This window comes from Lissotriton helveticus, chromosome 8, assembly GCF_964261635.1.
Source record: "Lissotriton helveticus chromosome 8, aLisHel1.1, whole genome shotgun sequence".
In the NCBI taxonomy this organism is placed as follows: Eukaryota; Metazoa; Chordata; class Amphibia; order Caudata; family Salamandridae; genus Lissotriton; species Lissotriton helveticus.
In genome coordinates, this window is record NC_136069.1 from 598920697 (window position 1) to 598934442 (window position 13746).

The 13746-nt window shown below is 41.5% G+C and overlaps 1 protein-coding gene across 1 annotated transcript in view; it reads right to left on the reverse strand.

Annotated features, from left to right (window-relative positions):
- Positions 1-1815: 1815 nt before the first annotated feature.
- Positions 1816-13746, reverse strand: part of DIS3 (DIS3 exosome endoribonuclease and 3'-5' exoribonuclease) — a 261428-nt gene continuing 249497 nt past the window's right edge. Inside the window, exons 20-21 of the mRNA XM_078657423.1 lie at positions 5198-5320; positions 1816-2076 (exon numbers count right to left, since the gene is read on the reverse strand). Of these exons, the coding sequence (XP_078513549.1) occupies positions 1990-2076; positions 5198-5320 (210 nt within the window). The 3' untranslated portion in view covers positions 1816-1989. The remainder of the gene's footprint in view (positions 2077-5197; positions 5321-13746) is intronic.

The following is a 13746-nucleotide window of genomic DNA, read 5'->3' on the forward strand; positions in this document are numbered from 1 at the left end:
GAATGTATGACATTGTTCTGCATTCTGTCCCTCAATTGTTCTTTTTGAAAAATAAGATGGGGCTTGGAGGAGAGAGTAGTCAGAACTGTGTATATAAAATTCACCAATCACCGGTTAATACACAGGGAAGACTAGAGCCTCACCACCACCTTATCAGAACGAACAATACTTGCACTGGGAAGACAACTCTTCAAAAGAAAGAGACTCTGCCTTAAGGTTGAAAGAAGGACAGAGCAAGGTTTCCGGCTCCTGCTGGCACCCAGGATGTAACGAGGGTCAAGTTGTTGAGCTCATATTTATGTGCTCCAGGAAAATAAATAGCAGGACTCCTCCTGATTCCAACAAGGCCTACTTGACTACTGTGACTGGACCCTGAAGTAGCCCAGACTAGAGAGAGTCCTGGTACTAGAGGCAAGACCTGTACAAGTAACCAGGAGGAATTTTCCCAGAGGTTGAACAACAGTAGGACTTAATAATTTTTTTGCTCCTCTGGAGGACTGTGGCGTGGCGCTGAGGCTTCCTTGGTGAAAGAAAACCAGATTCATCGCGGGCAGAACTGTCTGACATACTGAAATTTAGCTCAGCTGGGCCTTGCAGTAAAGGTATTTGACCTTGTGAAGCCCTACCCAGCTAAAGCTTCCAGCCATGACCCATAGAACTAAATTAATAACGTACATTCTGATAACACTGTGGCGGAATTTGGTACTGCTCTGCACATGAGTAAGGTTGCCTGTATAGCTTTTCTCTAACAAACCGATATTCAAATGCCGCATGAATAGACCCTTTCATGTGCCAGATAAACCATTCTGGGCGTCATAATGTATTCCTTTAATAATGAATCCTCACAAACTCTCAAATTGTGGTCTTTTACCTGAAACTAGAATTTCTGGTAGCCCTTTCCTACAAAATATGACCTCTGAGAATTCAATACATTATTAGAAGTCACCTTTTATAACATTCACACCTTAGACAATGGAGCTGTAATCAACCAGAACTACTGCAAAAGTTTCCTTCCAACTCCATTACGTTTATTGCAATATTCTGTCATATAACAGGAAACACCATCGGTTGAGTTCCAATCACACATGGCTTAACTAACTTGTCACTATACCTACACAGCTGACCTGCCCTTTCATATCTGCCCACAATTTCCTAAATTCTAGAAAGCCAATAGTACTCGCGTGTCCGTCCGACTAAGATTCCTCCATACAACTGGTAATTTCACTTGCACCTTGAAGAAGCACTTCAAATCATCCCTGTACTCCTTTTGAGACGCCAACCATCATTCACAAAACCCATTAAAATATGGACCAATAATCCTGATGTTCTGCCTTGTTTGACTGTGGGTGCTGAGTTGGGTAGCATGAACTAGGACTTATGGCACATGGGTGGGGAAAAGAGGGCTGAAGGCGTATGTGCAGCTTGACAGATGAAACAAGCCAAATGCCTAGTACTTTCAGAACCGGTTAAAAAACGGAACAGCAGCCACTGGAGTGTTACAATAGTCCACAAGATAGTAGGTGCCACCAGCCACTATTGACCCCCCTCCTACTGACATTTTCAGATGGAATCTTCCTGAGTATACCTTTCTAGTCCACTTGTGTATGCTTTATAGATCTGAGAGCAAGCACCTTGATACAGGTATATAAAAGTGATTATCTCCTGTAAAAAAAACAAAATTACATGGCAAAAAGTTAAACTTAACCTCCCCTGGAGGAACTTAAATCCAAAAATCAAAGGTTAAGTCTAGTATTGCCCTGTTGATCCATCCATCAACTGAACAGCTCCAAATGAAAAGCACAGATTTTCCAGCTGCAAAATTATAACCATCACTGTTTAATACAACTGTAAAAGAAATCGTTTAAAATGTGTTCTGACAGAGTACAATGTTAAAATTGCAACCAGAAGTTATCAAATGAGCTCACAAATTCCATCTCAGTAAAAAACACAGTCCAATTAGTCTGCAATGGATTAGCTGTTAGAACACAGCTATGGTTCGATCTTGCTTTTCTTTATCACAGGTTCACCATTTGTACTTTTCTGTGGAGACGTTTTTGGAATACTGATACCCGGGATCTGTTACAAAAGGGAACAAATGAAAATTGATTATATATAAAGGCTTGAAAACATTTTTATAATCATTAGCATTTGTAAGAAACAGTTTGATAATATAGTCTATCTTTGCAAATATATTCTTCCCATACACATAGTTCAGAAATAATTGTTAAATGTATTTGGCAAACTTTGTTGTGTAATAACACAATGATAGAGAAAACTTTGGAAATTAAACTTTAATATAATGCGGAGCATGCACATATTGTTCATATTCTACTTTTAAGTAATTTACAGCTCTCACAGGACTACATAGATGTATGGAACTGCTCCCTTGTTTCAAACTTGTGTAAAATCCAATGAAGTGATATAAATAAATGAACGGATATAATTTGACTAATTCTGGTCAAATCAGATCGCTCCCACAATATAAAACAACGAAAAAGAGACTTGAGTCGTCATATACTTCCCTTAACCATTTTTTTAAGTTTCGTTTTTCATGTTTTGTTTAGCGGTCATTTGGAGAGTTACTTAATGTTCCAGTGGTGTCATTTGGTAAAGCAAGCTATTGGTTGTAAAAATTATTGAAGATCTGGGCTCAACATTAAAAAGACAAGTAGTAAAAGGGTAGGCTACAGAGTAGATGGAGCTGAGTGAGCCAAGATACTGAGGGGATATGAGAAAATAAATAATAAAACAGTGTTTTGACCTACTTCATAAGTGCCTAATATTATCGGTCTGTGTTACTGTGCTAAGAACACTTCTTGGTTTCGAGTGTTCCCTCCGACCCTTTCACATTCCCTCAAGGAGACACGAGTGTGGCACTCTGAGACTTAAAATGCAGATAGAGACATCAGCCTGACTTCTTGCCTATGTTGTACGAGGGTGTTTGCTCACGGTCTGCCTAGTCCCCTCTGACATCAAATTTTATACATTTCAGTCCCCTGACAGAGACATCTGTTGTGGGCAGTCTTTCTTCACCTAATGGGATCTCCTAAGCTGAACTTACTCTTCACCGTTTGTACAGAGGCTTATCTTGGAGTTTAAATGCAAAGTCTAGTGATAATTGATTTTTTCATTTCTCAATTTCTTAGTGATCAATTGAAAGAGCTTTTGACGTTGTAGGATGGTGGACATAAAGTCTTTGCAAAGAGGACATTCAAAGTTTTGGAAGGTTATCAAGTTCTTGCCCTCTTTGCTTGACGTAGCAACTCTTCTTTTACCCAAAAACATTAAATGTATCCAGGGAATCTATTAACCAAAGCCAGTCCATCGGGTGTACCATTTCCAGTTGGACCCCCGGATGCCTATCTCTCAGAATGGAGAACAGACCCAACTGGAAAGGATTTCAAGTCTGTTCACTCTGTTCCTTCCTCCATGCCACAGACATTCCCCCTCATGGAGCGGTTCTCCATGTTTTCACAGTGTAGTACTGCAGTTTCTGGGCACTAACTATATGCAGTTTTGCTTTCATACATGTCCTGGCCACTTCCATATACTCTGCCTGCCATGTTATGCTACGTTATTGCCAGGATTCTTGAGCCTACTAAATCATTGCTCCATCAGGAGATTTGAATCCTTGTGCCCAAATCAGAGGTCAGGTCCTACATGCCGTTAGGCAAGTCAAATTTTAAAAAGGCTTGCTAGGAGGTCATACACAATTAAGATCGTTATGGGTGAGTCGACTGGGCTCCCTCTCTCATCTGAATTTTTGACAGAACTGCAGATCAGGCAGGGCATGGGTGGCAAAGTAGCTAGATACACTCATTTGAGTCGGATTCTTTAGAGGCATGGGATTCCTGCAGGTCCCAATACCAAATACAGAGCACTGAAACTTGAATGTAAGGAGGCAATATCATCAGGTTAATGCCCTCCCAGGGAGCCTTGATCGAGTGACTAGAAGCATAAGTGTGGGAAGAGACCATGGACTGACCAAAGCACAGTTCACTTAATGAGGGGTCAGAAATGTTAAGATTATAGAACTAGAATATATTTCAGGATTTAACAGGTTCCATTTCTGAATGAAAAATAGGCTCAACGAATATCTACAATCTGTCAGGTGTTCAAGAAGGAGAAATACAAGGGCTAACAATTTGGTGCTGCCAATTTGCTACTTGTCTCCAGGCAGAATGTGTGAGCACAAGTGTCATGAGGTTTGCGGTTTCGGTCTTCCTTGTCGAAGTCACATAGGACCATTTCCAGGGTCAAGACTCAGGGGACAGTCCGAATAGGAGGGAAAAGCACCTAACTATCAAGTCATTCTAATTCAGGGGTTATGCTATCTGAATCATATAAAAAGTTTACTGGTGGGAAGGCGAGGTGGGGTAACTTTCCCTACGTACTGCGTTTGTCAGGGCAGTCCTTACTCACTCCCCATGATGCCCTCTCTTGATGTCTGGATCCCCTGCTCATGTCATCTCCTAAGAAAGAGGCCACTTCCCAGCCTCTGGATGGTCCTTATGACCCAGCTACCAGGTTTGCCACCTCCCCTGCAAGAGGACAACGCCTCCCAAAACAGATGCAAACTGGCTGGGTTATACCCTCGCACCTTAAGGGATAACATCCAGTTTTTAAGAGGAAGTGTCAAGCGGACCACAAGAGACCCTTGTACCACCTTAAAACGTTGCGCACAGGCTGATTCAAGGAAAGGAAAAACAGTGAGGTGTCTCTTCGACCACTAGGCCTCTCAATGACAATTAGAGTGGATTTGCTGCAGGGGCTTCTGCTAGGCATGGCTTTTCACCCAATGCCATACCCATCAACTGGGGTTAAGGTTCTCAAAAAGAATGTTATTTTATTATGCTTATTATCCTGGAGGTAAAGAACTAAGTATATGATTCTGTGAGGTACTTGACTTGACTTACTATTACATAATTAACCAGCTTATTGATGTAGTTAAACTGTTAATGAAAATATAAATAATATTTTAAAGTGTTTACTTTACAATCTGATAAGGCCAAATATGCGCCTTCATGTGATTATCAACTAGCACCACCCTGTTTGTCAAATAGTACCACCAGTGTCTCGCAATCAATCAACATGTCTGACTCTAGCTTTTAGGTAATTGTATAGTTGATGTATAATTTTTCATTTTAAAACAGTTCGCAACTACATAAGAGAAACACTTATAAACTCAAAAGCTTACCTCTGGCTCTACCAATGCCATGCGAATCTTCTGATGTTGAATGTTAGAAGCATCTAAGGTAATTCTCACTTTAACCTTGTCAAACATATAAAAAGTTGTATTTTCTACTGTAATCGTTGGGATCTGAAAAGAAAAAAACAAATGGTTTAAACAGTGAACATAATTTTGGCCAATTCCTAACATCACATTTTCTTGCTGTAGCATGTGTCAGTCTGATTAATAAACTATTCAGAAGTGTGTATATCTAGGGAATTATGTATAGTCATCTCTGAAAGTTTTAACTGTAGACTAAGATGGCCAGTGATTATTTTCTTGAACCTCTGGAAGAAGTCGACTAACTAAAGGTACAGATGGGCAGCACACCGGAATTCTGTCAAACCTGTTAGTGAGAACAAAGCTTTCTTTTAGTAATTTTTATACTTCTCTGTCTCATGCTGAGCATAAGGCTTTACTTCAGAAGTAATAAGAGGCACAATTATAAACAATGCAACATAATTAAAATAATGAATATCCCGACTGATACATTAAAGAAAATTGCATCTAAGCAGGCCTCAAGAATTCCTAAATATTTTACTAGATCTGCAGGTCTAGTAACTTGAATATCTACCTGACAAACTAATGTACTTGACCTGTGGTGTCACATTTTGTGATTCTAGGCAAATTTTTTATTTTATGGAGTCACCTTTTTCTTCATTACACATATGAAAGTACCTTCAAATGTGCGAACTTAGCATATCTGCTGTACAAAAAACTATTTGTATTATTTAGTAGAGTAAACCTTTGCTCCTTGTATATAATATTATATGAATCAAGCCCACATATGGTACACATGACCCCTGACTTGCCTCTTAGTTCACCAACAATATTGTCATCAGGGCAGGGGCAGGAATGTTTCTCAGCTCTTTTAAAAAAAATTACTTTAAATATATTACTAAAGCAGGTGTGGTAGTGCTCTGTCACTTACAGACAGCACATTTTCCATTGAAACGTTCCCACGAGTATGTAGTTTTACTGATAAAACTATATAGCGCATTAACAATGTTTGGAAATTGAGTTTCAGCAAAAATATTTATCAGTTGCACATTACCAAGTAAAGTGTTTTGGTTTGTTTTTATTATAAAAAAAATTCTGTTCACTACACAGAATTACAAAAATGTGCCTTCAATGCTCCTGAAATATTTTTAGAAAGGTTTGTACAGTTCACTTATTAGCTTTTTCATTGTTGCGTTAGGAAAAAAGCATGACATCTTACAGCCCTTTCGCTTCACATGCTTTGCAGAGAACAGTTGTCACACGGTTCACTTTACAAAATCTTTTAACTTCATGGTCAGAAAAAGAAAAGGAAATAAAAGAAGACCAGCTCACTTTTGACATCTGTCTGTGACTGCAGAGCAAATGTGACTAGATAAAAACAAGATTTAAAGACATTTTTATTGCTCCATTACTTTGAAAGTTAAAAGAACACCTGTTATTTGTCGGCTTGCCAGAATGGGCGAGTAGGCTCCAAAAATAGTTCGCCCTGATGAAATCTGACTCACCATAGTACGTGGACGAGTAGATTTCACGAGGCCTGCTAGGTATTGAAATAAGAGATAGAACATATTAAAACACTGTTGAAATGATGCAGGTATATGTTTTTTGAAAACACAAATTAGCCAGAGGAGGATCTGGTGTGAATATTAAATTACTCAGCAGTTCATTTTGGATTAATAAAAGGAACCAAGCAGGCCCATCAATAATAATCTGAAATGCCCCAATACAGAATATGTTGAGTTTTGTGAGCTAAACCTTTATAGGCTGGCAATTAGCTGATGCCACAGAAGAAATGCTAACCAGTATGCCAGTTAGCAATTTTTGAGATCTTGTTCAAATTTCACAAACACTGTAATATCTACACCCACATGAGAACGGATCCACACGAGTATAGAAACAGCTAGAAATGAAGTGTGGAAAGAGAAGCAATTTCTTTAACAAAGTTCATCATACAACCCTGCTGAGCTTCCAAGTGTGCGAAACTTAGGACCTCTGATAGCCAAGCAGGAAAGTGATTCACTTTCTCCGTACACCAGGTGTTAAACCTGCTCTACCTTTGAGAGGAGACTGTTTACATGGCTGGGAAGCATGCATACAGAATGACATCCAACACCTCTCGGGTTAGTTGAAAGGAGTTCAAATGCCCTAGCTGAATCTCTAGGCAGGACGGTGGAGTCTCAAGAGGTTGGGTTGCAGGACCCTCCCGTCTGACTGCGAGAGGAGGTCCAACATCAGAGGTAAACTAATAGGAGGTGGGGGCTACAGGGAGTGGAGTAGAAGATCTGCACATCACACCCATCATATCCAATCTGGGAAGATGTGAATTACTTAACCCCAATCTTGGTGAATCTTCCTTAGAACTTGAGCAGTTAAGGGTGTGGCATTCTGGTGTAGCATTGTCCAGCGTGTGACAAAGAATCATCGGAGGAGCCTCCTATTGGGAAAAGATGTCCTGTACCACGTTCGAGTGGAGAAACTCCTCGTGGTAAGCAAGATGCCAGATTAGACGGATTGGTGTCACTACAACGCGGTTTTTTACAACGCATTCCGTTACATCGGAATTTTTACAACGCAGGATCCATTACATCGGATGCCATTACAACGCATGGCATTACATAGCAGATGCTATTACAACGCATGGCATTACATCGTAAGTATAGGTAAGTATATCTTTTAAAAAAAAATGTAATTAAGTTAATTTAATTAATTTAATTAATTTAATTAAAATACATTTTAAAATAGTAATTAATTTAATTTAATAAATTTAAATCTATTTATTTAATTTAATTTTAATAAAAATTGTAATTAATTTTAATTAATTAATATAATGAAATTAATTTAATTTAAATATTTGTAAACATTATAATTAAAATAAATTAATTAAAATATTTTATTTTATTTAATTAATTTAATTAAAAAATGTAATTAATATAATATAATTAATTTAATTTAATAAATATATTTTAATTAATTTATAAATGGTAAATATAATTTAATTAGCCCTAAGCACAAACCCAACCCTGAACCCTAAAACACCCCTGTACCCCAAAACCCAAACCCTACCCTGAAACCTAAAAACACCCCTGTACCCCAAAACCCAAACCCTACCCTGAAACCTAAAAACACCCCTGTACCCCAAAACCCAAACCCTACCCTGAAACCTAAAAACACCCCTGTACCCCAAAACCCAAACCCTACCCTGAAACCTAAAAACACCCCTGTACCCCAATACCCCAAAACCCAAACCCTACCCTGAAACCTAAAAACACCCCTGTACCCCAAAACCCAAACCCTACCCTGAAACCTAAAAACACCCCTGTACCCCAAAACCCAAACCCTACCCTGAAACCTAAAAACACCCCTGTACACCTGTACTTATTAAAAAAATTATTTTATTTAATATAATAAATAATAATTTAATAATATTAAAAAACATAAATAAATATATTTAATTATAATTAATATTAATCAAATTAAAAAAAAATTAAATACTTACCTATACTTACGATGTAATGCCATGCGTTGTAATAGCATCTGCTATGTAATGCCATGCGTTGTAATGGCATCCGATGTAATGGATCCTGCGTTGTAAAAGTTCCGTTGTAAAAGCCTCCCGTTGTAAAAGTTGCGATGTAACGGTGCATCACCGATTAGACAGTCTGCCCTGACAGACCAGGACCAGCCACGGGATTGGCAGTTAACCAAATCCCATGCTGGTGTGCGCAAGTCCATAGCCTCAGTGCCTCATGACAGAGGAGTTCAGACCCTACATCTCTCTCTACTTGTTGATGTATCGCAAATGGTCATATCAGTCAAGATCTGGACAGACTGACTGAAAATGGAAGGCAGAAATGCCTTGAGCGCCACTCAAACTGCTCTCAGTTCTAGCAGGTTGATATGAAGTACCTGTTAAGAGAAAATGCCTCTGATCTCTAGTTCTTACTGATGTGTGGCACTCCCAAGGATGAAGGCATCCATTACAAACATGGTCATGACTGGTTGAAGGGCAGAAGGACACCGATGAAGGAGATTCTCTTTGACGGACCACCAGACAAAAGACGCTACAGCATTCTGGGAGATCGCAATTGTGTCTGGCACGTGTCCCCCATGCTGGAACCACTGCCTGCGAAGGCGAAGCACTCATGTGCCAGCGTGCATGCGTGACGAGAAGGATGCAGGAAGACAGAAGACCTAGCAGGCATAAGACCATCAGGACTGGGATTCAAGCTACGTGTTCCTGCTTCCATTGACTTGCACTGAGAAAAAGAGTATAAATGAGCATCAAAATGTAAGGATTTTAGCATTACATGCTCCAGTATGACTGGAGGTAAAACTCAGGTCTGTTGATTAGGCAATTGCCTTGCTTATCTTTGAATGCTTGTTGGCTATTTTTGCATTAAATACATGTTACACATGTTGGTGTGGTTTGCCCAAGCAAAATAGCAGATGCGTGACCACAGTGCTCACGCTCAACTACCATTTCTCCTGGCCCCCTGAAAGCACCTGCTGGACCCGGTGGTTGCCACTTAGGGCTCTGCCTGGCCCATGGTTGTCTCTGACTCGACTGGCGGCCACGCAGGTCACTCAGTAACACTCAGCACAGACAGAAACTCCTCAATCATCAATACAAGAAGTTTAAACTAGATGCCGCAAAAGTATATAATAATAAAAAATTCCAACATTGTATGTTCTACTCCTCACTAGATTAAACGAAAATTGGCAGTGTTTGCATTCACAAATCATTTCTGCTTGATCCAGAGTTAAGGACGACAAAAACATATCTATCTGCACATTTTGGTATAGCACAAAACAACACCCACTATTCCCAAAAAAGAGCACTGGGATAAGGTTTTATGGGCGAGTTTAACAAATGCAACTATCTTGCTAGTGTTCGTTTAAAGGGGCCACAAAACTGTAAAGACAACTACAAATTTCAAAGTCAATTAAATGGCAACCTGATCAACCCTGCAACAAGAAAGAAGGAATAATTCTCCACAGATCTTATGGACCGGCTGCCTATCCTTACTAAAGTTATTGAAAGGAAAATGATCTTATGTTAAATAGCCTTTGTAACCTGGCAAATACTTCCTTATTATGAAAGAAGAATCACAATTCACTTTCTGTCCCTCCTGGTAAAAACCCAACATAAAATGTAATGTTTTATAAATGCTGCAAACTGCAGAAATTCTCAATGTACATTTTCATGGTGCGGGGACAAGTATTTGAATTCCAGTGAGGTGTTTTATGAGGCGTTTTTCTCAGTGGTCACAATCATTCTCATATCTCTCATGTGATGTTTAGAGATGTCTTATATTTAGTTTTAAGTGTAATGGGTAAGACAATATTTAGCTATGCATACGTAGTACCTCAAGTCATTTCTGTATTTGGTACACAGAGCAGAAGTAAAGCTATTCGTTTGTTTATAAATTAAAAGTGAAAACAAACATTGGCAAAGCCAATAGGTCGCTCCTATGCTAAATCTATTGGCCTTGTCAATGTGTTTTAACCATATTGTACAACTGCTCTGCAGTATGGTTGAAAGTTAAAAAAAGAGCTATGTCGCTCCTAGTGTTCACTGCGTCATAGAACTTTTCTTGTTTACACTTTCAGCCATGTTGCACAGCAGCTGTGGTTCTGTACAACACCGATAAACCTAACATTGACAAAGCTAACAGATCTTGCACAGTCGAGCCCTAGTAGCTTTGTCAATGCCTAGAAAAAAATGGTATGATGCTGCCAGAAGTTGCCTTCTAGGGTGAAACTCTATTGCAAACTAGGTCCAACTAAGATCATGCTAGGCTTTCTTTTTACATAGTAGGAACTGCTTCTGTTCTGCTGACCATGACACTAATATAATACTTAAATTTATGCAACTATGATAAGCCTATGGGAACCCCAAGATCGCCCTAAAATGCCAGTAACTTGCAAATCAAATGGATGACATCCTGCAATCACACGAGCTGATGCATACAGCCAAAGTCATTCTTTTTTTTAATTTTTTTTTTTTAAAAACCTTTATTATCGGAAAAGTCATACAAATACAGACCTACAACCCCACAGGGCCGGTCAGTAATCCGCAACACAATCGAAAACAGTACAAGGCCCAACAACCCCTGAAATCAATCGCAATGTGTACACGTCAATAAACAGGGCCGGCGGCTGTAAGAGGATAAGAAAAAGGTTTCACATTTTATATTTTAAACAAGCAAACACAGAAACAAAGTCTGAGGTAAGACTGTTATCGAAGTGACCATCTCCACCAGCAGGGGGGGAAAGCCAGCCAATGAGGATAAATCCTAAGGGGGAGGAAAGAAGGGCCAAGAGTGGACAAGCAGACTGTGTGTCATAGTAGAAGGATGCATGGAATGCGAGGTCACGGAGACAGAGGGATAGTAACGGAATCTACGGAGGGGGGGGGTACAAATCTCTCCTCGATACGCATTCCACTGACCCCACACCTTTCCCCATTTCCTAGGCCTACCACGGGCAGTATACACCGTTTTATCCCTAAACATACACCAATCCATGCATTCCATCCATGCCGACGGTGCCCTCTGGGACCCCCACAATTGGGCTATGTCCCGTTTGGCGATCATGTTGCCGAGGGTGGCCCACCGAGTCTGCGCCACGTTATAATCATTGGGCTCCCAGACGTTCAGAAGGCACCTCCTAGCCTCCGGCATTAAAGACACACCCGTCACCTCTTCCATAATGTCATGCACGCTTCTCCAGTAAGACACCACATCCGGACACTCCCATATGATATGGAGAAAAGTAGCAAGCATACCACAGCCACGCCTGCACAACCCATCCAATGAATAACCCATCCTCATCAGGCGTGGACCCGTGACATAGACGCGGTGCAAAATCTTCAATTGCACTAGCCGTAGACGCGCCGGAATCGCCACTTCCTTTGGAGACGACACCGCGGCTTGCCAGTCTTCGTCATCCAACTCAAGCCCATCCGCGGTCCAGGCATTACGGAGCTGGACAAGGAGGTCAGAGCGGTCGTTAATAAGCTTCTTATATATAAGAGAGATGGTACTATCAGGGACATATCCATCGAGCACCCTATCTTCCAGGGGGGAGGATTCCGGGACAACGGCACCAGCCGGAAACACCGAAGCAAATGCATGGCGAATTTGAAGATTGCGGTAGTATTCCCTATCACTCAGGTTGTATTCCCGCTGGAGTTCGGCAAAAGTCTTGATCCTGTCCTTGATCAGGAGGTCCCCCACTCGACTAATACCTATAAGATCCCACTTGTCGAACCCCTTCGTCGCCCAGAGATTCCCCAGCCGTTCAGCCGCATAAAGCGGCGTTGCTCTAGTCAGCTTATCTGTCCATCCCGTGGCAGCCGTCGCACTAGTCCAAACTCGCACCGCGACCCCAGTAGGACCAGTAAGTGTCTTCCTAGCAGCTTTAGAGTAAAGCGCCCTATTGTAGTCGCCACCCGGTAGCTGCCATTTGTCCATCTCGAACGCAGGGTTAGGGGTAGGACCATACATGGCATGGTTGATAGCACTCAACTGAGACGCCCAGTAATAGCGTTTGATGTCGGGCAGCGCTATACCGCCATCATACCAAGGCAGAGTCAGTTTCGAGAACGCAATACAAGGCCGCCCGCCCCATACCAGTTGCCGTTGGAGGCCCTCAACCTCACGGAAATAACTAGCTGGGACCAGATCGAGTGTATTTTGAAGGGCATAAAGGAACCGGGGGAGAGACATCATCTTAAACAGGGCGGCTCTCCCCAACGGGGACAGCGGCAAGCCACACCAACCCGCGACATCCGACCGCAGCCGACGAAGTGGCGGCAGTAAATTCCTTTCATACCGCACCGCAGAGTCCAAGGAGATATAAATCCCCAAATATTTAAAGCCATCACATACTACAGGTATCAGGCAGACACGGGGCAGCAAGGGCATTTCTCCAGTGAGCGGATAAATACAGGACTTGGTCCAATTGATGGACAAGCCAGAGTTTCTCCCGAAGGAGCGCAACACGTCAAACAACACTCCCAGGGATTTACGAGGTGAGGTCAGGTACAACAAGATATCATCCGCATACATTGAAACACGATCTTCATATCCCGGGGACCAACTAATGCCCTTAAGCGACGGCTCCCATCGGAGCCACGCGGCGAGGGGTTCAAGAGCAAGTACGAAGAGCAACGGTGACAACGGGCAGCCCTGTCGCATGCCTCTGCCAAGAACAAAGGACTCCGAGGCCCTGCCATTCACCACCACTTGAGCCAATGGTTGTGCGTAGAGGAGCTGAACCCACCCGATGAAACGCGGGCCGAAACCGAACTTCGATAGAGCCGCCCATAAATACGACCATTCTATTGTGTCAAAGGCCATCGAGGCGTCCAAAGAAACCAAGATGGCCGGCTCACGAAGAGACCCCGCCCGCGCTAGAACGCCATTAAGACGGCAAAGGTTAAGGGCAGTATTACGGTGGGGGATAAATCCTGACGGGTCTGGATGTACTAAATCACCAATCACTGTAACTAG